The sequence below is a fragment of the Astyanax mexicanus genome, chromosome 2 (assembly GCF_023375975.1).
Source record: "Astyanax mexicanus isolate ESR-SI-001 chromosome 2, AstMex3_surface, whole genome shotgun sequence".
In the NCBI taxonomy this organism is placed as follows: Eukaryota; Metazoa; Chordata; class Actinopteri; order Characiformes; family Acestrorhamphidae; genus Astyanax; species Astyanax mexicanus.
This window is the reverse complement of record NC_064409.1, coordinates 6,492,595-6,519,576: the sequence shown is the minus strand read 5'-3', so window position 1 is coordinate 6,519,576 and position 26,982 is coordinate 6,492,595. Positions and strand designations below refer to the sequence as shown.

The following is a 26,982-nucleotide window of genomic DNA, read 5'->3' as shown; positions in this document are numbered from 1 at the left end:
GAGTTCACCACAGAGTCCAGATCTTAACCTCATTGGGAATCTTTGGGATGTGCTGGATGGAGAAGAGCTGCTTTGTGCAGTGGTCAGACTCTACCATCATCAATGCTGCTGCAAAATCTTGGTGAAAAATTAATGAATTAATGCAACACTGGAATGAAATAAATATTGTGACAGTGCAGAAGCTTATAGAAACAATGCCACAGTGAATATCAGAGTGTATTAAACAACTTTTCTCTCACACACAAACACGCATGCACACGAAAAACTGAGGGAGTCGATAGAGGAAATAGTGTTGGACTAATTTTTATGACTTAAGTTAATTCTCAAAATGTACTGTTACAAAAAAACAAAATCAAACATACAAACATGTAACAAATATAGAGCACAGTCATCCCAGTGTGTAGATCACGAGCTAGACAGGAACACACCTACAAAACACTGAAGGCCCAGAACATTTCCAGCAAAACCAGCAGAGATCTTCTTTATCTGCATCTGTCTGTCTGTCCATCTAGGACTCTCTGAGCCTGTGAGACAGGTTGTCTGTTGTGTGTGTGTGTGTGTGTCTCTATGGGCTTTACGCAGCTCTTATTACACTCTGGACTCTGGTTCAGGATAGGAGGAAGAGGTGAGGAGTATCAGCAAACAATAAGGAAATGGTTTAGCTGCACACACACACACACAGCTGATACTGTCACACAAACACACACCCACACACACACACTTCTCTCTCTCTTGCTCGCTCGCTCAATCCATCACTCACTCGCTCACTCGTTCACGCACCCCAATTCATAACTGGTGTTTCTAGAGTCAGGCTGTGGTAGACCCAGAGCAGCCTCTTCAGCCTCACTGGAACACAAGGCCTCTCTGTCCAATCAGTGAAGTGTCTCAGTGGTCCTTCTACCATTCTGGATCCGGAGAGCCTGCTTTGGGTCATGGCTCGTTCTCCCTGCCTCCCCGAAACCCCCCTCTTGTCCTGGGTGAAATGGCTCTCTCCGGTGGCAATTCTTTATTCAGGTGCATCTGTGTAAAATGGTGGCTGGTTCCAGGGTTAAAACAAATCACAGATCCAAACCTACAGTCTTTACAGTCTTTTCTCCATCCAACCACTGTGGCGCCTCCCACACAGAGCCCAGCAGATCTCTTAAAGAAAAGAGGAGAAAATAAAATCAGCTAAAACAGAGCTAACCTTTACACTCAGCAGGAGGAGGAACATTTACATAACTCTCTGCAGTTGGAATTTCCATATGTCAAAAAAAATAAAAAGCAGCAGCTCATGCATAGAATATTTAAATATATCATACTAGATATAGAAAACTGTATACCTAAATGTAAAGTTACAGATGATATGATTCCTCGTCAGCACATAAGACTATCATGATAAAATGTTTTTGTTGCCAATTTATCGCTGAAGAAATCATTGCGATAAACAATATTATTGTCATTTCAAGACCATTTTAATGCCACAGAAATCATTTTAATAATTGAATAGCATGACAAGGCATGTTTATTAAATCATAGTTTGGGAAATATATACTTTTTTCTTCACATCCTGCAGTAATTACTTAATTATTATTAATTACTAATGATTTTATTAACATTGCAATAGGCTATTTTTAATATGCTGAAGTATTGGAAAGATACAGGCCTAATCCCATTTCACACTTTGCCCCTTCCCCTTACCCTTATCCCAATTCTTGTGAGGCTGGAGGGGTAGATTAGGGGGAAGGGATAGGGTTTGTTAGTCCTTCATACCGAGATTTTTCAGGTGCGCACCTCAAACTGAGGGGGTATGAGAATCACTGATAAGATGGCGGAACTAGCGACCAAAGAATCCCACAAATGTATTAAAAGTATTTTCCTTGTAAAAAGTGACGATTATCACTTTTTTTTATATGACCATAGTTTAATGTGTAATTTCAATATTTTATATACAAATAGCTAGTAGTTTGTCTCAGTAGCGAGCTAACTTTCCCGTTCCACCTTAAATGGTGCAACAGACTGCAGAGCCTGCAGCATTTAAGGTGGAACAAAAATAAAATGAAATAAAAGCTAATCAAAGCTAATTTCAGCTTCCCACCACAGAGGAATTAAGGAATTAACAAAAAAAAAAAAATAATACATTTTTGCACCATTTCCCCCCTTTCTGAACACATACAGTAAAATACACCCTAAAGTTAACTAGTTAACTAGCAGCAGCAAAAGCAGATAGGTTAGTGAACTTTAGCGCGCCTGATGATATATCGGGTGCTTGAAGGGTTGTCCCAATTCTTAGGGGGAGGATTTAATCTTTTCCTCTGGTAACTCTGTTCTAAAATAATAATTATACTTAAATAATAAAAGTACATGTTAATTAAGAAGTGACTCATTTCATTTAGACTATTCATCAATTCCCAAAGTTTCTCTACTAAGACATGTACATGTTCATAATCTAATATATTACAGATTCTTCAGATGCAACAACAGCACTGACGAGCAGCTAAAACAGCCTCTTTTTATTTTATTTTCTTTTTTCTATTGCTGTGGCCTTGAAGGCTTGAACAGAAAGATTGGGCTTCTCACCACAGGCCTTTCCCTGCTGCACTCCTCCTCTGCTGGGCCAGGCTGTAGATCTCCTGCAGCTGTTTCTTCTGATCATCGCTCAGAGACTGTGTCAGAGACTGGTACCAGCTCGCATCTGAGCTCTGCACTCCTGCAGTTCCACACAGTTTACACACAGTTACTGACAGTAGCACAGCTTCTAACCGCACATTATTACATTTACAACAATCTAGCCAGGGGTAATATTTTATTTTCCATAAATGCAGTACATTAGTCTGGTTTCTGGGGTGTTGTTTTTAAAGTTTTGAACTGAAGCTGCAATACTCAAATACTAAGCATTATGAGAACTGCATATCTAAACCAACATGCTCTTAGTCTAGACTAGAAAACGTTTTACTATGGTATTTACCATGTGACAGTTTAAAAATGAGACCTCAGTAGATGGAAATCAACTATGGTAAACCTCAAACTCTCTTTGAAAAAAAAAAAAAAATTATATATATATATGGATAAATCATAGTCTTGGAATTACAGAACATTTTGAATGCAGATTTTTTAAAAATCAAAATATCAGTCATATATGCACCTGGTGTTTTCCAATGCCTATTTTTCTTTTTGTACATTTTAATGATCCAAAATTGATGCTAAATTTTAACAATAAATACAGTATTGCAAAAACTAATATTCTAATATGTTAATATATTATAATTTTCATACACCCCCACTTTTTACGCAATGTTAATCTTACAGCTTAAGTGCAAAACCCAAGATACAAACTTCAAATGCTAAACATAATCAGTCTGGTGGACCTCTTTTGTGGTAAGAGGAACATTGTATTCATTTAATACTATGTTTGGTGTGGCGAAGTGGATAACACCACTATCTGCCATTGAGCTAGCATATTGTGAGGGAGACTGTGCTTCTAATATGCCATTAATATGAGTCCTGTAAGTCACTCTGGATAAGAGCGTCAGCTAAATACTGTAAATGTCTAAATCTAAAACTATCAATACTATCACTTTTATAATTAGCAGGAGCCGTCTCTCTGTTTCGCTTGGTACAGGAGTAAGGTTTGTAATTCGTAGAAAATGTTATTAGAATGGTACTTACGAAGAAGAGAGGCAGAAAAGAACTGATACTCGTCTTCTCCGTTGTCGTAGTCCAGCGGTGTGCTGTATTCCTCCAAGGCAGTGCCCTCCAGACCTTCATCCCCCCAGTAATCATCGTCGTCGTCGTCATCATCTTCGTCATCTTCGTTGCCGTTGCCAGTGCAGGCAATCGCTGACTGCATGCTGGAACTCTTCTCTCTCACCTCGTCTTCATCACTTGGAATTTCCTCTGAAAAGAAGAAAAAAAAACTTCTAATAAATACTTAAAACATATTTAGTAATAATATTATACACTGAACACAACGTAAAAGCCCACCGGATCAATAGCTGATTTCAAAAGAACTGAGTAGATATGTAAAGCTATATGGGGCGCATAGTGGTCCAGCGGTCTAATACGCTGCCACTATAAATGGGAGGTTAATGGGTTCGAATCCCGTTTATGTAGCTCTGGTCTTCTCCCTCTGGGAAGGGAGAGTTCCTGAAGAGAGTTTTGAAGAGTTCCCATTGGTCTATTCATCAAGAAATTTTGGTACAGTGTAAGAGACAGTTTGTCTGTTCAAATTATGTAGTAAACCAAAAATGGAGATAAGTGTTTTTCATTGGACAGTGACAATTTTTTTTAATAAAATATCAATACTCTCCACGTTTAAACAACATGTGGACATTTAAATGCCTTTAAAATCTCATGTTTAGCTGTTTTTCTGTTGTTTTTAGAGATGGAGGACATGGCAGAAATAATTGTTGGCTAATCCAAAAAATGATCACCAGATAAGTCGACTACCAAAATAATCATTAGTTGCAGCCCTAGTCCACACCCTTCTAGGGTCGCAGGCGCCACTGATGACAGGAATGCATAAAGGGGTGGGACAATTGGATGGCCAAATTGAGAGGAAAAATGAGAAAAATCTAAAATAAATTTATATATATATAAAAAAACAAAAAAAAGTAAAAAGTGAAGCCATACTTGATTTGGCACACTTCTTCATCTCTTATTCAACACTCTAAAGAAAAAAAAACTTCTTAAAACCCATTTACCTAGTTTTGAAAAAGACTATAAATTCAACACTGCAGGTAATGCCTTGATCACACTACTCTATTTTAGCCCATATTTCTAGTCAAGAACAAATGGGATTTGATCACCCTTGGTGTTTTCCTGCTGTAGTACACTCAGCGGTGAGCTGTAATTAGTATAAACTCTAAAACCTGTGAGGCTGTTGAGCTCCAGGACCACGATTGAGAAGCTCTGCATTAAGCAGAGCCTGAAAGCTACACGTTTCTGAGCCTGGATTCCAGTTGCTTCTGTGGATTGAAGCATTAGTCTGATTACTGCTCACTTCTTTATGTAAAATTGTAGTTCTTTTTCCTTTTCCTGACTATGTTTGTATTATCAGTGCAAATGATGTAAAAAAGAGCTGTTGTTTCTTTCCTAATTTGTGTTTTTTTTTTTTACAGCATTCACATTGAAACACTAATGCATGCATGAAAAAAAGTGGTGCACAGCAACTCAATGAAGCTGAAATTTGAACTGGGGGTAGTGGAGGACAGATAAATGAGATGAAAAACAAGAGAATTCTGGCTAGGAAAATCTCATTCATGCATCTGTGGCTACCTTAAATGTAAGTCTGTGCACTTGACTACACAAGAACATTAGAGAGCTTGAGGGGGCTGCAGGAAAACGCAGGGTAATTAATTCCAATTTATTTCAGTCAGCTGCCTGATGCCTCCGGTTTTCCATGTGGTAATGATAAATCAACAGACGTTGTGTGGCTGAGACTGGAAAGAGAAAGGAAATAAGCAGCACTGCACTATCTTTGGAAACGGTGGAGATAGAGTAATTAGTAATTGGCAATTTCAGAAATAAAAACCTCAACAACATATAAAAACCCCTGCACTGCACTACTGTACACTCAGTTTTAGCCCTGGAGGGTCAAAACAAGGCACGGTTCAGCGCTTTCCAATCCACACTTCAGCTTACTGGACCCTAACTCAGCTGAATCAGGTGTGGCACAGTTGAGAAATCATAAAGCCCTATAGAACTACTTTCCCTGCAGGACTAGAGCAGCACAGTCCTCTATACTAAAGATAGAAAGCACAGCAAAGCAAGAAAACGCTGAACTCTTACCATTCTCGTCCTCCTCAGCGCCCTGCGCCCTGGATAGCTCCTCAGGTTTGTTAAGGACCCGAGAGGCGTAGATGTGCTTGAGGCCCAAGAAAAGAAGCAGGATGGATGGGATGATCTGACCCACCACTCCTTCCAGAACCGCCGGCCTGCTGGAGAGCTCCATGAGCAGACTAAGGCCTATGATGCACATCTTGCGGTCGTGCAGCCTGCATACAGACACACACACACACACACCACAGTGATCTAACTTTACACATTCAGATGATTTATTCAGAACATAACGACAAACATAAAGTTAAACAGTGAAAACAGTGAATTTCTGGGCTATGATAACTGCTCAAAATATGCTAGATCACTGTAAAACCAAGAGCTGCTGAAAGAATCAGCCAGGCCTAACTTTACCAGATACAAAACACTTATACTGTATTTTTTGCACTATAAGGCACACCAGATGATAAGGAACACAATCAATAAATGTCTATTTTCTGGTCTATTTTCATACATAGAGCGCACCGGATTATAGAGCACATTATGTGACACTAGTAAGGAAAAAGGGTGTTGGCCTATTTTCCTTTCTAATTTAGAAGGTCTTCCTGCTGGATGGTGAGACTTGTAAAGCTAAAACTAAGTTAAGTAAACAAAACTGTAATTCTTAAAAAAAAAAATCAAACAAGTGCTGGATGTTAATCTATAAAGATTTCTCTCCTGAAAACTTTTCATTTGGGTGAGTAAAGCACTTCCGTTTATTTACAGTAAGCTTAGATTTCCAGATTTCCACTATACAGCTGAGTGCAGCAGCAATAGCACTAACAGTGCTAGCTATGGTTAGCAGCTAGTGATGATCAGCAGCCTGACAGCGCTACACGGGGGAACCCTGAGTGTTCCAGTAACCCAGGGCTATATTAGCTTGCGGTTAATCCTTACCTTGTTTGAACACGGTAAACATGAAGGCTACAGTCCGATATACTCACCAATGAACGGTGGAAAAGCTAAGGCTTAGTTGCTAATGCTGCTCCAGCAGTGCTAGATGGGGTTAGCAGCAGGCTACACGCAGATAATACTCAACCCTGAACGTCAAAAGAGCTTAGCTAATGCTAATACTGCTCCAGTCTTAGTGTTGGAGAACTAAACGGAAACTCCTGTATAACTCTCTACTTCAGCACAGTGGCTTTACTGCTCCTTAATACTGGACACTGGATTATAAGACGCACAGAAGATTTTTGGGAAAAGCCATGAAGCATTAAAGTAGTGGGACTGTGCTTTTTGGAATCATGCTGCTTTTGGGAAGAGTTGGGCAAGTTATCATCCATCCATCTGATATCCTGACCTTACTAACGTTGGTCATTGAATACAGCAAGTCCTCGCAGCAATGCTTCAAAACCTACAAGAAATCTTTCTCAAGACAAAAGAAGGATTTCCCTGAAGGTTAGAATCATGATTATAATTTGCAGAACTGCCATAATAAACTGAACAGTGATAGAGCTATAGCCTACAGCTCGAATAATCCCTGTAATTGATTGTAGTTACAAGACAAATCAATGGATATTAACAAACTGGCACACTGGCACTTTTCCTAGACAAGCTCATCCGTTTTTCCCTATAGCACTTTCCAGATTCAAGTAATATGAAATGAACAGTAATGTTTTGTTCTATAAACTACGAACAACATTTCTCACAAATTCCAAATAAAAATATTGTCATTTAGAGCATTTATTTGCAAAAAATGAGAAATGGCTGAAATAACAAAAAAGATGTAGAGCTTTCAGACCTCAAATGATACAAAAACCTCTGGAATATAATCAAGAGGAAGATGGATGATCACAAACCATCAAACCAAACTGAACTGCTTGAATTTTTGCACCAGGAGTAAAAGCAGCATAAAGTTATCCAAAAGCAGTGTGTGAGACTGGTGGAGGAGAACATGATGCCAAGATGCATGAAAACTGTGATTTAAAACCAGGGTTATTCCACCAAATATTGATTTCTGAACTCTTAAAACTTTATGAATATGAACTTGTTTTTTTTTTTTTTGCATTATCTGAGGTCTGAAAGCTCTGCATCTTTTTTTGTTATTTGAGCCATTACTCATTTTCTGCAAATAAACGCTCTAAATGTCAATATTTCTATTTGGAATTTGGGAGAAATGTTGTCTGTAGTCTCTTAATTTTTCCAGAGCTGTATATTATAATTTGTCCCAGCTGTGTTTAGATGATGTATGTGTGCTGTTAATTAGATGGTATACTGAGGGTTAGTGGGCGTACCCGAGGAAGAACTCCGTGTCGTTCATCCACTGGTTGATGAACTGGGCGGTGATTGGCTCGGGGCTGTGGGGGAAGCGGATGTTCTCCAGCGTGTGCATCAGCAGTGAGGGGCTGTAGTACAGCGCGGCGATGGCCACCTGCAGACACATGGTGCGCAGCTCTGTGGACTTCACACCCCGCGTCAGACGCTCCAGCACCGCTTCCACAAACAGTGGGATACACTGAGAGAGACAGATGGACACACACACACACACACACACAAGCACAATTTTCACACGTTTTTCATTTTAATTGACTCTTTCATGGTAACAAATGGACACTTATGTCTACTTAGCAGATCCAAAACCACAATCTGCCACACCACAGAACTCTCCACCTGTCTGACCTGGTCAATGCCCCGGCCCCGGCACTGCAAGATGATGACCTCCAGCAGCTTGGCAGCATGGCACTCTGCATCCTCCCCTGCATCACTTGTTAAGACCTGAGGGTCAGTGAACAAGAAAGGTCAAGAACGACTGAAAACAACTGGGTCACACAACAGTTCAAGCTTTAGAATTCTTTACAAAGAAAAAGATAATGTCGCACTGTGTAAGCCAGGGGTGTCCAAACTACGGCTCGCGGGCCATTTGTGGCCCGTTTCCTTTTTTGGAGCGGCCTGTGAGGTATTTTAGAAATAGAATGAAAGTTGGCCCGCTGTTAAGCAGGTTTTTATAATGTGAGATTCAAAGTTTGAACACTGGGTGTCAGAAACGGGTCAAAGAAACGGGTCTAAAAGCGGAAAGGGGGCGCAGTTCTAGTGCAGAAAAACGGGCAAAAGAGTCTAAAAGTTGCCGTAATTAAGGAGTTTAATATTAAGAGACATCATGAAATGAAACATTAATTTGAAAAATCTTAGTTTACACAACACTTTCAAAGATAAAGATAGTAAGTCAAGTAAAATGGTGTGTAAATGAAATAATCAGGAAAAAGTATTATTTAAAGTGGTATATTTCACTATTTGTTTTATTACAGAGTGTGGCCCGTGACTTCAAATATATTTCATCTTCTGGCCCCCAACAAAAAAAGTTTGGACACCCCTGGTGTAAGCTTACCTTTTTGCACATGGTGTAAATGACCTCCAGGTGTTTGGGATTGGTAAGGAGTGTGTCTGTGTCCACAGTTACATAGTTGTGCAGGAGAGGCATCATATCTGCAGGCAAACACACAGCAAATGCATCATGAGCATCATCATCTTCATCATCATCATCATGGATGGTGTGGAACAGTGGAGAACACCACCCCCTGTAAGTGAGCTACCACATCATGTGGGAGACTATGGTTCAATTCCTAGTCTGGGTGACTGAATGCTGTGCTACACCAATAAGAGTCCTTGGGCAAGACTCCTAACACTACACTGACCCACCTTTGAAATAGAAATAACCTTGTACCTGGTGCAGACAAGGCATTTCTCGCTTTAGGGACGCATATATAGATTCTATATTTCTAAGCTTTGATGAGCTATCAGTAAAATTTAATCTTCACCGATCTGACCTGTTTCGCTATTTTCAAATCCGCCACTTTGAGATATTTAGAGCCTAACTTTGCTAACCTTCTTCCAAATTCAGTACTGGATGAGAGTAGGGCTTAACGATTATGTATGCATTTTTCTACATTTATTAAGATATTTGTTGTACCATTTTTTATACCATGTTAACAGCAATGCTTTGTTAAAAGCCATGTTTAACATGTGCATTCCACATCATAAAATGTGTATATGGTAAAATTATTCAAGTATGTGTTTTACATCTTACAGTCCTTAGAACAAGGTTTGAGTAGTTTACCAGACTGGGTCACATAAAATATTACATAAAACATTTATCTCCCAATTTTGACAGTAAGACCTGTGTCCTGTGTCCTGTGTCCTCTGAACCAAGGGCACCTGGGGAAGATGGACACTTCCTGGCCTGGAAAGACAGTCAGTCATGCTGTTTTTATGTAGGGCTGAAGTGTACAGAGGTATTACCCGTGAAGTAGTCGAAACAGTCATGCTGGAAGACATCATAAAGAACACCCAGCAGCTGCCACATCTGAGGGGAGATGGTCTGGCAGGTGAGTCCAAACGCCAGTGACAGAATCTCCTCGTAAAACTCTGAGAGAGGGGGGGTGGGACAGGGACACAGCGAGAGGATGATGTCTAAATTCACACTCAAAAATGATATATTTTTATATGTAAGCTACAGTTTCCATTACTTCTTTTTAAGCTGTATAAGAATAGAAGCTGACAGTACCAGTCAATCATGTAGATACACCTACTCACAGTGTCTAGGTTTTTTTTTTTTTTACAGAAGATAGAAGACACTACTATATAGATACACTATTATATGCGGCACTGCTATGCTATTGATGCACTCTCTGTGCATGCTTTATGAAAAACCATTTAAAATGTTTTCCAGAATTCTAAACCACTCTAAATTAACCTGTCATCACACCATGCAGGACACTGAGGACATCTTCCACTATTCTATTTAGCAGATTGTTATGTTCTTCAGCCTAATATAAAACGTACAGTGTAAAGAGATGGTGTTCTGCAGTTTCACAAGTTCATTTATGTACCATCTGGAGATCCAGCTTCCAACTGTGTTGGCAGGGTCAGACGCCTCTCAGCTGACCTTCACTTGGGGAGCTCAGGTCAAGGTACTGAACCCTGTGTAGAGCTGCTATAATTAGCTGTATGGAGTTATGCCTCAGAGAGTGAGAAAAAAAAGTGGACTGCTGGACTTCACTGATTAGCACGCTATACCAATGTTACAAGCCACTACATAGATAAAATCATGTGGCCTGTTTATAAAAAGTCTGTCTAAATAAAGAAATGTTTGAGAAAATAATGAGTAATGATCTTTTCCTGTATGTTTTATAGATTTTATAGATGTTTAGCCATATGCAATCAAAGAAATTCCTTAGCCTCTTATTTCTTTATTTCTTTATAATACAAAACATCCAATCAGGGGCCTCCAAATGTTTATATGGTAACCTACAAAACACTATATAGCTTTATACTGATCAGTTTCAGTCCCTTTCAGAATTACTTTTATGCAAATAAGCTTTTGTTGGCCTATTGCTGAGCGTGTACCTTAAATGTGTCTTTAAATGTTAGCTTGTGCTAAATGGAGGAAAAAAAAAAAAAATCAGTTCATGCTAAACTGTGATACAAGCACAAAACTCATCATTTGAAAGTACTTACATCTCCCTAATTTGTTGACTTGCCACGGACAGTAGGTACAGATCCCTCCCTCAGACAAAGTCTCTGCTGGCTAAACTCGCTGTGTACTGTCTGAGGTTCTCAACCAAAATAACCAAATGGCGTTTTCTTTAATGGCCGTTTCTTCTAGTGGGTGGGGCAAGGGGGGTTCTATGCTATGGATTATTGTGACGTCACAGCAAGGGAGCCATCCAAGCAGCTCATAGAAACATACGATTCCTGATGCCAAACTAATTAATTTGGTTGAAATGCACAAATATTCTAGAAATATTTTCAGCAACGGCTGGAATGCATGCATTTCCACGCAATTCAATTTGTTGAAATCCGTTCACCTATCCTATCTATTCATTCATGCTCGTCAGGGCCCTTAAAATTCTACTAATAAAGTGTGGAGCTAATTTGAGCAAGTTAATAGTGTAAAATTTGTCATTTCTGTTCATGAGCAACACTACAGCCCTATCTCTAGCATTGTACACCTTTTTAGAGCATCGGCTAAAAGCGTTGTGTTTTAAATGCTGGAGGGGCATTTGTGCTCATTATCATGTTTTAAGGAAAAAAATAAGCAGAATAAAGGTTTTTCAATGCTATATACAAAAGCAACTTCACAGACACACCTGCCATACCTATGATGGGCTTCTGGAGCACAAGACCAATCACCTGCAGGCAGATTCCCTCCAGCTGCTGAGTGATCTATGATATAAGAGAGATATTGCATTCTTGTGACCATCTGACTGCATATCTACAGATACGCAGATATACGTTGTATTTGTATTTGAGTGTACTCATGTCTGCATGTGTGTGCATGTGTAGACCTCTTTGTGGTCCTCCATGACGGTGAGAATGGTGTCTATGGTGCTGAGGATACCCAGGGCCATCACGGTCTTATCTTCACTCTCCTCGTACTCCTCACTCTGCAGAACCTTGCTGAAGATCTCTGCCTGCACAGAGAAGATCCTGCAATTAAATCACTGCTCCGCTCACCAGCCAATCCAGTGCACCTTGTTGTAAAAAGCGCTATATAAATAAAATTGAATTGAATTGAATTGAATTAATAATGTGATAAACATGCCAAAAGCAGCTCAGCATTCGGATTCGGAAGTGCAGCACACCTACGCACAGAGCGCTGTTTTCTAATTTAAATTCACTAGCCTCCAGCAAGGTCAGTCACAGTGAGCCAATTTTGTAATGCAGATTATTTTCAGGAAGGCTGAAGATAATGTTTTATTGTTTGTTTGGACCTAAGTCTGGCTTTAGAACAGAGGTGTGCTGCATTTCTATTTTGTGGATGATGACTCTGTAGCCTTTACAATAAAATAGAATAAAAAACAAAAAACATTATTTTAAACACGTTAACTAACTCAGTAAAGTATTAAAACAGTGTGTGAAGCTGTTTGATAATTCTTCAACACTAAATCCAATCTTAATTTTAACTAGGGGTGGGCGATATGGACCTAAATTAATATCACAATATTTTATGGTATTTTTGCAATAACGATACTCACTTTAATTTATTTTTTTAAGAATACGCTACTGCAACAAAATAAAAATAAAATGTTATTATTGTATGACATGATATTATTGAGATTTTTTGTATTTTTAAATATATATATTTTTTTGAGTTGTAACAGAAGTCAATGATCCAGAATGTCATTATATTAATAATGCACTCTAAATATCTCAATATATCCAGGAATGAAGTACTCTGAGTGTTGAATGAGTAATTAAAGGTAAAATAAATAAATAAATAAATAAGTGTTATTTTTTAGGTACATTATATTCGTCACCACCACTGATTTCACCCTTAAAGACCAAATCACATTTTAGACAAATTATTGCAGAAAACCATGAAATTCCAATAGGTTTACACACTGGCCACTATGTATATTTACAACTTCCATATTTTTTTTTATATTTTAAGTCCAAACCATCTTTATATACAGTCTATGGTCCAAACAATACAATCTTAATATATATAATCTGAATTTTAAGTCCAGTTTAATTCCAGTTATAGTCCATTTTAAGTCCAGTTTAATTGAGCTGATTTTACTTAAATCAGCTGCACTTAGGTGCATTTAAACTGTTTAATGTTCTATTTTATATTTTGTTTTATTTTTAGTCCACTTCATTTAAAAGTTGCATTTTCTTGCTGTATGTTTGTAAAAAAAAATCTATATCAATATATTATTACTACTACTACTACTACTACTACTACTACTACGCTTTATTCTTTATTATTATTATTCTGCAACACTAGTCTGAACTGATGTATTTATTCTGTAATATTAAGTTCACTTGATCCCTTTTCTCTCCACGGGCTGATCTAATAAACTTCACTTAATGAAATGACTCTTAAGTTGGCACTGAGGATTCTCTTAAATGGAAAATGGTGAGGCCAAGTCAACAAGGGCTCATTACTCTGTATTAAAATGGAGAGTATGAGAAGGGCTGGGGAATGTAGTGAAATGAATTGGTTACAGTTATTTATTTGATTAATTATATCACATTATACTTTTTGAATGGAAACTGTCATTAGATCTACAGGTTTAAATATATTTTGGTGTGTCCGTATTCATTGAGATCAGAACCCGATCTTGTGTTACTGGAAAGGAAATAACCGCCCGGCAGTATTAAAATGACTGCTGTCAAGTGTACAGACTTTTCTATAACTAGGTTTTAAAGGAAAACTCCGGTGTGAAAAAGAGTACTAACCTTTGTTGAATAGCACACATCCATTCTCCTGCAGCTTTTAGAGATCCAGCAATTTTATAACATTTGTCCAAACAGGCTAGAATGGGTTTTAATGGGGCATATTTTGCCCCTGCAGATAAATCGCTTTTCGTGGATCACTTTAAAAGTGCACAGATTCAGCTGACATAACAGAGGAGACATAACATTACGTGCTTAGTACGTGCTTATCATGACTTTACTTTAAGATGGCGATTAGGTTGTAAACAGTGGTTTTTAATAAGCTTCTTTTGCAGGATTAAAGTTCTAAATGCCTTGCTTTAAATGTCAGGGCTCTCTGGATTCTACCAATAAGATGTGGAGCTACTTTGAACCTGGATAACAGTGTAAAAAGGGATTTATCTGCAGGTGCAAAATATGCCCCATTTAAACTCATTTTAGCCTGTTTGGACAAACTGCACAAAATTGTTGGATCTCAGAAAGCTGTTGGAGACCGGAGGTGGGCTACTCAACAAAGATTACTACTCTTTATTATGTTTAACTACACCAAAAGTCAATTTCACACTGGAGTTCTCCTTTAAGACATCTGACAAGCTGCAGGTTTCATTACAAACATCACAATTGCGCAGTTCGAACAGATTGTTTTCTGCAGTGCAGTGTATGAAATGCTGAAAACAAACCTTAGTTTTTTTCTTGTGTATTCTTTTTATTATAGATGATAAATAAATATTATTAAAATTATAAATATCATTGTAATGTTATATTTCTAGATTTGTGTTCCTATATTTTGTACATATTGTGATCCATTCCCTTTTTCTGCTCCAGCACTCCCAGTTTATCATAAAAAGGGTTTTAAAAAATTTGATAATTAATCCCATTGCAGAAAAAATTCAAATGGTAATATAATATACAGCATAGTGGCACTAAGAGATCAAGACTGAGATATAAGTTTAAAGCTCAAAATCACCTCAAAATAAAATGCTAAAATTATATTAAGAAAAGAACCATTAAAAAAAATATCAACACCCTCCAATGAAAAACATGTATCTCCATTTGTGTAGATTTTAAGTTTAATCCATAATTTGAACAGACAAACTGTCCTTTACACTGTCCTTTACACTGTCCTTTACACTGTCCTTTACGTTTCTTGATGAACGGACCAATAGAAATACTTCAAAATGACCTTTGAAAAAACTCTTTTACTGAAAGTTTTGAAGTTTTTTTTCTCCTCACTGTTTTGGAGACACTTATTTTTCATTGGACAGCGTCAATATTTTATATTATTTAGACAGTCTCTGTACCAGGTTCTGAGTCATGTCCACTGCAATCACTGCCACTTCTTGATTATATTCGCAGATCATCTTCTGAATGACACTTGTGAGATCATCGTTCTCTGTTTCTTTGATAACATGCAGCAGCTCCTGCATCACTGGCCTGATGAACGGTCTGATATAGATCTTTGCTGCACAAACAAACACACACACACACACACACACAAAACAGGAAAAAGGTCTCTTAATGCAGAGAACTAAGAAAAAAATCCAAGTAAAGAAAGTTCCAGCAGTGAAGGAATGTTAGGAATTGCTAGGAATGATGATGACCTCATTTTAAAACATGTCGCTGCGAGTGTGGAGGACTGACCTTGCTCCTGGTTGCTGACTAGAGTCTGCAGGGCGATGGCTGCCTCCACTTTTACAGGCATCTCCTGGTCAGCGATGAGATCTTGTTTGACCAACTCTACAGCATTTCTTAGGACCAGCTCATTATGGAACTTCAGAGGGCTGAAACAGTGCAGAACCCAGCAAGACTGCGCACAAAATAAACAGAGAAACACTGTCTTAGAACCAGAGCAAGCATGTAGAAACAGTCAGTGAGCCTTATATAATGGTGCGTCTTATGTATGAATTCTACCAGTCAGGTATTTAGGAGCAGTTAAAGCCACTCCACTGAAGTACAGCATTATAATAAAGAGTTTTCACTGAAGTTTTTCCAGCACTAAAACTGGGTGCAGCAGCATTAGCATTAGCCGCTAACCGCAGCGCTAGCTCTTTCATCGTTTAGAGGCGAGTATATTGGACTGTGGTCTGCGTTTTTGCCATGTTAAAACAAGCTATGTGGGACGAACTGCTGGCTGATAGCCCCTGCGTTACCAAAACACTAGCTCTAACGGGCCGCATTTATATTCTGCTAGCGCTGCGGTTAGCGGCTACTAATATGGAATTTTAAGGCTTACAAGCATCAGCAATCAATACATCACACACACATGTTCATACGCACCCTGGCCCGCAGGTAGCCCAGGTTCGAGTTGAGCAGAGGAAATACATAATTCTGTAGCATGAGTTCCATCTGATCTCTGTATATTCGCTTCTACAGAGATGAAGAGACAAAAGGAGATTAATTATGTATTTAAAAATAAAATAGAAGCATTATGTTTAGAAACAGCTCTGGAAAAAAAAATAAGAGAGCACTTTAAAACGATGAGTTTCTTTAAATTTACCAAACTGAAAACCTCTCACAAGGAGTGGCATAAAGTTATCCAAAAGCAGTGTGTAAGAGAACATGATGTGGAGGAGAACATGATGCCAAGATGCATGAAAACTGTGATTAAAAACCAGGGTTATTCCACCAAATATTGATTTCTGAGCTCTTAAACTTTATGAATATGAACTTGTTTTCTTTGTATTATTTGATTATTATCTTTTTTATTATTTCAGCCATTTCTCATTTTCTGCAAATAAATGCTCTAAATGACAATATTTTTATTTAGAATTTGGTAGAAATGTTGTCCGTAGTTTATAGAATAAAACAACAATGTTCATTTTATGTAAACATAAATCTATAAATAGCAAAATCAGAGAAACTGATTCAGAAACTGAAGTGCTCTCTTTATTTTTCCAGAGCTGTATATGATTATGCTCTATGACTGAAGCCCAGTCTCTATACCTTTAATAACGGGTCAGCTAAGGCACCAATCACGTGCAGTGCTCCATCCTTCCTGCGAGGGTCAGCATTGGGGTCCATTAAAATCTGATGGCAGAATTCCATCATCTGAGGAAGGACCTGATGTAGAAATGACAAGAGGTCAACGCTTAAATATAAAATATAATGTATTTAAAAGTAATCCACTCAGCTCAATAAATACACATTATTATACACATAAGAATGTAAAGCTGTGTTACGCACTTCTTTCCTCAACCTGGAAGCTTTGCACAGTAAAGTCTGGGCAGCAGTAGCGGGGAACACATGGTCATCAAACATATCTACAACAACAAAACAACAGCATTATATTTATATAGCTAAATCATATTTGGTGTCTAAAAGGTTGCTTTTTTAGTTTTGCACTGGGGTTATGAGGCTTACAGTACCAGTCAAAAGTAATGTAATTTCTACATTGTAGATAAATATTAAAGACATGAAAATAATTAATAATTATGTAGTAAACAGTAAATAAAAGTGTTTGTCCTGCACATGAATCCCCTGATCTTAACCTGATGAACTGAGATGGTGATTTGAGAGGATTTAATTGGGATGAGCTGGAGCTTCACAGCATGAAGGAAAAGCAGCAACTATATTGTTCAGCACCTCCAGGAACTCCTTCCTTCAAGACGATGAGAAAACTATTTCAGGTGACTCTCCCTCATCTGTCCTCAAAGATAAACATGCTGCTTAAAATAATCTAAAGTATTAAACATATTCTGGTTTATTTAACACTTTTTGTGTAGAAAGTTCCTGTATTTAAAAAGCTTTAATATATTCTTCAATATTAAATTTACAATGTAAAAAAATAAATTGAAGAGATGTGTCCAAACTATATAGAATACAGTACCTAACACTAATCTAGGTACACCAGGGTTGCCAGGTCCAAGAAAAATATCCAGCTTAAACTAGCCCAAAATATGTCTGTCACACATTTGAAGCAAATGGCACTTAGTATTAGGTTTATAAGTAATTTATTATCAGTATTGCTATTTATCTTAAAGTCATTAATAATATTGTAACATTAGTGTTTTATTAGTTCTTTTATAACAGTTTTATATTCCAGTCAAGAACATTTTATAGCAATTTATTTAAAAAAAAAAAAAAAGACTTTTACTTACATTTTTTTTTTGCCCCTCCTAAACTTTCTTCTCTCCTTTTTAACAAATTATTATTATTATTATTATTATTATTATTATTATTATTATTATATATATTTTTTTAGCATCTTGTGATTTCTGGTTACTTTGTGATTTCTCTCTGTCCATCTCTTGCTCTCCTTTTCACTCTGTCCTCCCGTATGTCGTTATGTTCTCCTGGTTCTTATTGTTGTAATTAATCTTCCAAGTAAAACTGATTTTAGTGTCGACTTCTACATGTTCAACATCCAAGGCAAAACACTTATTTAATTTTTAATAAAATTTTTTTACTGGCCACAGTATTTTTTAAAGTAGCCCAAAAAAATAAAAACCCGCAACTGGATTTTCAAACAAGCCCAATTTGAAAACTGCAAACCTGGCAACTCTGATGTACACCCAGTAACACTGTGCAAACTATCCCACTGTCAAAAAGAGTCACAAGAGTGAGAGAAAAAGAGAGAACACTTACTAAACTTCATGCGAATGTACTCGTATGGATCTTCCTGCCACAGCTTCTCATCCTCATCCTTATAACACATGAGAGGGAACACCACCTCCTGAGTTATTGTCTGGGAAAGGGAGAGAGGAAGGTATACAGGTAAGTCAAAAGGAAACATACTTCATTAAAACAGTGTATATTCAGCCCTTAATTCCCTGGCATTGTGCAGACCTGCATGTGAGGCTTCATCTGTTTCCACGTGATAGAGTGAGAGATGGCCTGCGTCAGGTAGTTCAGAGTTTGCTGCAGCACACGTGGACTTACATACTGCTTCTGCCTGTGCTGATCGACCACCTTTAACAGCACCTGCAGGAACACAGTGTGATAATTGATCAGGACATGGAAAGAGGAACCCATTCAGCTGCTACTCAGCTGTATATCCCTCATATAGATACAGTAGATAGATTTTTTTGCCACTATTGGGTATATAAGCTTATATTTGAATTTGTGTGTTTTTAATTTCTTAAAGGACAGGTTGTAACCACAGCAACTTAACAATAAAGTGACAGACCACACAAGTTACAGAGCAGGGGCTCCGGATTTAACTGCAATTTCTATTTATTAAAACATGCAGACATCTGTAGTGACATTTGTATTGGGATCTCCAGTTCCTGTGGGACTTGCATTTATATCTCAATAATTGAATCATGAAGAAAAAAACTATTTTAATTTCTCTGCAGTTTTATTTAATATGTAAGATACGCAAAATTTTGAAATTCTGAAAACACAATCATTGCTTACCTGCTGAATTCCAACTGCGTATGTCTTCAGAAAGAAATCAGCAAACTCAAAGTATTCCTTCGTCACATTGCCAGGGCTTCCATACCTGGTTAAAAAAAAGAAAATGTTTATTTATATATATATATGGACATTTTACACTTCCTATGCCGTACCCTATGCCATAGCCTGACACACACCTCCCCAGAAATATAACCACGCATCGAGCATCACAGACAGCAGCAGTTGGTATTAGTCTGCTGAGCCTTGTGTTCCCACCCATACATTAACCCCTACTGGTTCGTAGACACATGAACGCAGAAGTATAAACATGCACAGCAGCGTAGGGCTCTCGCACAGGTTGAGCTACAGACTATATTATGTCGACTCGACACAGTAGAATGAACTGATGTTGAGAAACAAGCATGGTTTTGTTTCAGGCTGTGGCTCTGAGGTCACCTCTCAAACAGTCTGGTGATGATGTGTAGAGCCCACTTCTTGCACTTCCACCAAACCAACTCCGGCCGATCGTCTTCATCCACCTCCAGAGTCTCCTATAAGCCAAAGAAAGAAACCTCTTTTGTTTTCTAAATCGATCTTGAGTGTTTACAGGAAAAAATAAATAAAACTGTATCATCAATCTGTACCGAAAGCTATGCAAACAAACAAAAAAAAAAACTTACTGGAGGAACATCTCGATCCACGACTGCTCTCAGGATCTCCATCCACTGGGTCATAACTGTGTTACTGAGCAGCTGAAGAGGCAGGGAATACTACACACAACACAAACACAAAGCCATAACTACTGAGAACACAACCACAGAACACACACTTAAAATCCTTGCATTTTTCCTGCTGAAGTACAGCGTTATACTAGAGTTTCAATATCTCTAACCCCGGCTAGCACTAATGGAGCATTATTAGCATTACCTGCTAACCGTGCTAAGCACCAGCTCTTTTGCCATTCAGAGGTGAGTATTATTGGCCTGTAGCCTGCTGCAAATCCCGGCTAGCACTGCTGGAGCAGCATTAGCATTAGCTGCATCCAGCCTTAGTGGAAATCTGGAAATCTAAGCTTACTGTAAATAAACTAAAGCACTTGACTCACGCAAACAAATGGTTTTTAGGAAAGAAATCTGTGTAGATTAACATCCAGTGCTTATTAGACTTTAAAAGAACGTTTTTTTAAGAATTTCAGTTTTGTTTACTTAAGTTAGCTTAGCTTTACACGTCGGTCACCCAGCAGTAAGACTTGCTGAATTAGAAGGAAAACATGGTGACACCCCAGTTCCTTACTAGTGTCGCATAACGCACCTTATAATCCGGTGCGCTAGACGTTCATTGACGTTCAGTGCGCCTTATAGTCTGTAAAACACGGTACAATACTCTAAAACTATTAGTGGAAGGATTTCCTATGAGCAGTACATGAAAGTGCTTTATGCAGACCTGCACAAGGGCATAGAATATCTTGAGGATCTGTTTCTGGATGAGCACAGAGAAGACTGTGGCGTCGAGCATGAGCTGGGTGATGAGCTGCTGGATACGGGGCAGAAACAGCTGCATGGCAGCCAGCAGTGGAGCTCTCTCCTCCGCCTTCCTGAACCTGTTTAAAAAAAGAAAAAAGCATCACTACACTGAAACTGCCACTAGAATTCTACACACTGTCATTAATGCATGCAGGTCAACTGTGGACAGAAACAGCTTCTACTGTAATATATTTAATCAGTAAAGAGATGGCAATATATTCAAAGAAAATACATTTTATTTTGTACTGCAGCCGAGGCTAATATAGATTACAAGCAAAAGAAGCTTGGAACACACCAATTAATCAACTAACAGGAATAATCAGACAGGAATAGTTTAAGTATTATGGATGGATGGATGGATGGATGGATGGATGGATGGATGGATGGATGGATGGATGGATGGATGGATGGATGGATGGATGGATGGATGGATGGATGGATGGATGGATGGATGGATGGATGGATGGATGGATGGATGGATGGATGGATGGATGGATGGATGCTGCTGAGTTGTTTGGCAACATACTGTGTAGGTATTATGAGAGCGTTAATTGATATAAAATCTCACAAGGTACTTACTCATAGGTCTTAACCAGCTGATAGAGTGCGAGCAGACTTCCATACCAGCTCCCACTGTTCTGGGACTGCAGGTATAAGCTGATCTTATCCACAATGCCAGTCCAGCGGCCCGGGAAATCGTGCTTAATGATGGCACGCAAGCAGACAGTCAGCTGAGCCCTGCCAGATAAAACACTCAGGGCTTTATTATCACAAATAAATAAACAGAACATAAAAAAACAGAACTCAAGAATTCTGCATAGCACAGCATATGATGTGAATAATACGTACACTAAAAAAAAACGTGTGCATATTACTGACTGACCGTATGGACTCCGGACACTGAATAATGGCCTCCACCATGTTCTCCCGGATCTGGCCTCGATCGTTCTCATGGATGTTGAAGGGGAACACCACCTCCCCCAGAGTGGGCTCCCTGTCCTGCCAGTACTGACTCACCATGTTCTTCAGGTAAATGGCAGCTAGTGGGCATAAAGATGCCATTAAAGATATCCCGTAGAAGCATTTACTTTGGTAATGAAAAAAAAAGTAGCTTTGCAAACTACATTAATTTAAAGTTAATTTAAATACAATTAATTTAAATTTCCCACCTGCCTGCCGCACAGGAAACTCCACCTGCTCCGACACGATGATCTGCAGCAGAGTTGGAGCGAAGTTGATGATCTTGTAGGACTGAAAAACACAAGTGTACATAGATTACACAGGTTACACATTTGGCCCTAAAATAATATCACAATATTTTTCATGGTATTTTCAAGATAATGATACTCTTGGCAATATGACAAAACATTGAATTAAAAAACATTTAAAGGATACATTACTGCAACAAAATTAAAAATTACATTTTATTATTGCATTGCACCATATGATATGGCACACCCCTAACTGAAATCCAGGATTGATATCCAGGATTAAAGTAAAATAAATGATACTGGACTGTCTCTAGTAGATAAATAATGGGAAATGAGAACAGTGTACATTTTTATTTTGCTAAAGCACAAAAAAAAAAGTAGAACAATGATGTGATAATTAGGGGTGGGTGATATGACACAATATTTCAGGGTACAATATCGTTTACGATATTTAAAAATGTTGGTGATATTATTGTGTACACTACAATACAGCACACCACTAGCCACAGGATTGACTTAATAGATAACTGCATGACTAAGTAGGCATACAGTGTCCTCAATGTGTTCTCAAAGAAGTGCAGAGTGAGGGTGATTGAGATGTGTGAGTGTTTTTAGGTTGAAAGATTATCTCGTCAATTCTCTTGTCCTCTTATAAAACATTTTATGCATAACTTGTTCAGTGCATGCATCTGTGACTGATTTTACACAATCACATATGTCAATACAATGCAGGCATTGTATTACACATGATTAATTTATTAATTGATGATTAATTTAATGTCAAATGCATCTAATCCAACAGAAAGACTCATCTACCTTACTGACCTGAACCACATTTTGCCATAGACCTAGATTATCTTTTTAAATATAGCCTGATCATTACAACACACCACCTGCTTTTGGATGGATTCAGATTAGGAGAAAAGTTTATCACACAGAGGAACTGGACGGATCATATTCATTTTTGATGCCTTTTTACTGGTGGGTAATATTAATTATTAATTAAAGAGTAGAATTAAAAAAAACCCATGGTGGTTTTATTACCAGAATAACAGTGCAGTTCTTGCATGTTGTGGGGTTCTGAACATACCCTGTATGTGTGTAGGTATCTGGCCATCTGACTCAAAGAGGAATTAGAGCATGATTTTGAGGACAATATAATCTCCCACAATGAAAATAAAAAGCCAGCACACTGAGTTAGCTTGCTTTGTGGAATAACCCCCTGAACTAACCCAAACATCACCTTAAAGAAAAAAAGAAATACAATAAAAACAGGTGGTTTTTATGGTGATATAAGATCATTGTTCTTGCAAGTTCAACTTGAACATAATTTATTTTTCTTTATTTTTTAAATAAAAATATTTCCTGCAATGTTGGTCAATGTTGGTCTGTCAGCCCTACAGAGTCCAGCCACGCATATTGGGAGTAACAGACTACAACCCTGTGGTTAATGGTTTAAAGGACGAGACCTGTACTTAACAGTTCTTGTGGTCTCACACTGGTTCACCTGCCACATCCTCATGGTTTTACACAGTTTACTGAACACACTGTTAAAGGAAGCAGGATGCTTAGAGGAGATGTATCAAGTAAAATGATTTTTGGCCAGGGTCTATGCTATTTTAACTGGGGGCAGTGAAAAAATAATAATAGCAGGCACAACATGAATTTAAGGTTAGCTGGTTATGAAGGACAGAGGAACATGACTGTAAACAGCAGACAGCTGACTTTAATGTTTTTTTTTTAACTGTTTTTTTATGTTCTATTATACAGCCCATGTATATCTGAGTGTAAACAGAAAGCATAACCTATGGAAGACAATAAACAATTTCATCAGTCTAAATAAACTCAAGTTTTACCAGTCCAAATTCATGAGATTCATCTAATACATGCTGCCTTCAAGTTGTGTCGGAAATATCGTATTCACGAGATGAGAGCACAAACTCGCCACCACAAACTTGTGTTTACCAGTGGGAAACTGGGATTTTAGATAAGCCCTGAGTTTTGCAGTTGTGGGCGTCAGTAACAAGAGGTCATAGTGGCTGCTGGTATGGATACTGCTCCTACAGTAAACACTAAAAACTTTGCTAAACTGTTGCTACAACACATTTGCTATTAGCTAACTAACAAAATCACTACCAATACATGCATATTTATACATACATACAATTCTGGGAACAGATAACACCACTTAAAAATGATGAGTTTCTTTTATTTTAACAAATTGAAAACCTCCATCAAACCAAGCTGAACTGCTTGATTTTTTTTGCACCAGGAGTGGCATAAAGTTATCAAAAGCAGTGTGTAGAATTGGTGGAGGAGAACATGCCAAGATGCATTAAAACTGTGATTTAAAACCAGGGTTATTTCACATAATATTAATTTCTGAACTCCTAAAACTTTATGAGTGTAAACTTGTTTTCCTTGCATTATTTGAGGTCTGAAAACTCTTTTTGTCATTTCAGCCATTTCACATATTCTGCAAATAAATGCTCTAAATGACTATATTTTACTTGGAATTTGGGAGAAATGTTGTTTGTAGTTTATAGAATAAAACAACAATGTTTATTTTACTCAAACATATACCTATAAATAGCAAAATCTAAACTGATTCAAAAACTGAAGTGGTCTCAATTTTTTCAGAGCTGTACACACATTTTTATGGGCGTCCCTTTTTTTATTTGGTGGCATTCTGAGTGGTCAGTAGTTAAAACCTTAGTCAGAACTTATAACCTATATCTACCTAACTATCAGTGATGCAGTTTAAGGTTAAAACCTGCAATAGTAAACAGCAGATTCAGGAAATCTGAATGTAAAACGTTACTTTCACATTATCATTTTGTGTCTTCACTATTGTAGCTAGGTTAGGTAAATTAGCTTATTGATCAGTTTATGTAGCTAATTTGAGAAGATAGCTACACTACAACGTTCAAATTACACAAGCAGGACAAAACAGCAGCAACTAATAACCTATATAATCTATCAACCTGTAATAATATTAATATTAGACACAGAGAGAAGTGTTTATCTGATTTCTGATTCGGTTTAAAAGCGTTAACCGGTATAAAGGCAGTGAATTAAGACCCCGAGCTGCTCGATGGGAAACAGAAACACGAGCTAAAGAAGTTCCCCCACCTGGTTGAGCTCATTCTCCGCCGCTATCCGCAGGTTCGGGTCTATGGTGCCTTTTAAGGCCTGTATGATGCGGTTCGGATCCATGGCGGCCGGGGGGAGCGGGCTGGCAGTAACCGGGAGCTGCGGCTGAACTGGCCGGGCAACAGCGGACAGCACAACGGCCGCTGGGCCACTTCCACACGATTCCACCCGTTTACCGGTGTTCTGTTCAGTTGTGCTACCCGTCGATATGTGCTACTTAGAGAATCTGCGCATGCGTAACCTCTCATTTTTGAAGTTTTCATGTTTTACAGTTTTTCCTGATAATTTTAATAATAATGTTTTTTTGTCCTGTGGATTATATATTATATTATTATAAAATCAGAGCTCACTGTCACTGTTTGCATGAGTCTTCGAGCCGTGTAAAACTATATTAATATAAGAAAAATCTAAGAAAAACCTATATTACTTTATGTAACTATACCCTGATACAGCGATTTATTTTTTGGTATTTTCACCTTTAAGTATACACTAGGGTAGCACGGTATAACAAGGTAGCACAAATCGACATAACACCGGCAAGAGACGGCCCACGGCCGCAAACGCTGGTAAACACCAACGCTTCATTCACGACAGCTCTGTCGTTGCATGGAAACAACAGGCCAATCAGAACAGAGCTGAAGTCGGCAGAGCCTACGCCAAACTCCCGGATGTGATATTATCTGATCTGTAAATCAAGCATTCACTGCAGTCTGTAGTAGAGCGGAGCTGCACTTGATTACCAGATCAGAGAATATTGAAAAAATATTTTTTTCCCAATTATTAGCAAATGCTTTTCTCCTTAATCGGAGTTTAAAAGTATTTTTTTTTCTAGTACATATTTTTGTCTAAATCACTGAATAAAATATTTCTTCTGCCATCTTAGATGGCGCTGTTTATTCTGCCTTAACTGGTCGTGGCACTTAATTAAATGCTAATTAGGTGTTTTATGTCCACTTACCACTTGTCTGTGCTTGGTGCCACTATTATTATGTCAACATGTGTATTGTGCCATTTTGTTAATTTGCTTGAGATTCATTAATAAAAAAAGTCCACTTAACAGGCTGTAGCCAACATTCTGTAAATATACGAGAGCTGCTAAAAAGGAATGGTCCTTATATGTCCTCTCTTTAAAGGAAATATATATTGGTTGAATATATGCTTGGTTAATTATATTTACTTGTCTGTGCTTGGTGCCACTATTATTATGTCAACATGTGTATTGTGCCATTTTGTTTATTTGCTTTTTTAATAATAATAAAAAAAGATCATTAAGATATGACTTCTGTATGGAAGCCCATTTCCGCCACCTGAAGAAAAAAAAACGTCCTCAACTAAGTCATAATTATGAGATAGAAAAGTCATAATTATGGGATAGTAAGTCATAATTATGAGATAGTAAGTCATAATTATGAGATACTAAGTCATAATTATGAGATAGTAAGTCATAATTATGAGATAAAAAAGTCATAATTATGAGATAGTAAGTCATATTTATGAGATAAAAAGTCATAATTATGAGATACTAAGTCATAATTATGAGATAGAAAGTCATAATTATGAGATACTAAGTCATAATTATGAGACAGAAAGTCATTATTATGAGATAGAAAGTCATAATTATGAGATGACTTTTTATCTCATAATTATGACTTACTATCTCATAATTATGACTTTTCTATCTCATAATTATGACTTAGTTGAGGACGTTTTTTTTTCTTCAGGTGGCGGAAATGGGCTTCCATACACTTCTGCAACCACAGATGGCGCTGTTCAATCTGCCATAACGGGGCGTGGCACTTAATTATTAA

At 37.8% G+C, this 26,982-nt stretch overlaps 1 protein-coding gene across 2 annotated transcripts; it reads right to left on the bottom strand.

Moving 5' to 3' along the window:
* Positions 1-287: 287 nt before the first annotated feature.
* Positions 288-25,712, bottom strand: ipo8 (importin 8). 2 transcript variants are annotated; one of them, XM_022671830.2, is made up of 25 exons: positions 25,154-25,712; positions 21,980-22,061; positions 21,694-21,850; positions 21,390-21,548; positions 20,731-20,887; positions 19,968-20,057; positions 19,744-19,838; positions 19,309-19,393; positions 18,739-18,873; positions 18,538-18,637; positions 17,137-17,213; positions 16,897-17,013; positions 16,231-16,320; positions 15,595-15,760; positions 15,255-15,415; positions 12,081-12,206; positions 11,883-11,958; positions 10,033-10,158; positions 9,122-9,219; positions 8,416-8,511; positions 8,031-8,251; positions 5,770-5,975; positions 3,649-3,876; positions 2,560-2,689; positions 288-1,140 (listed from the first exon to the last, which is right to left on the bottom strand). In XM_022671830.2, coding segments are annotated over exons 1-25 (3,063 nt in total). In that variant the 5' UTR covers positions 25,238-25,712; the 3' UTR covers positions 288-1,139. The 2 variants fall into 2 exon arrangements, with proteins under 2 accessions (XP_022527551.2, XP_022527552.2); XM_022671831.2 differs by having other exon boundaries at positions 11,892-11,958; positions 25,154-25,711.
* Positions 25,713-26,982: the final 1,270 nt, after the last annotated feature.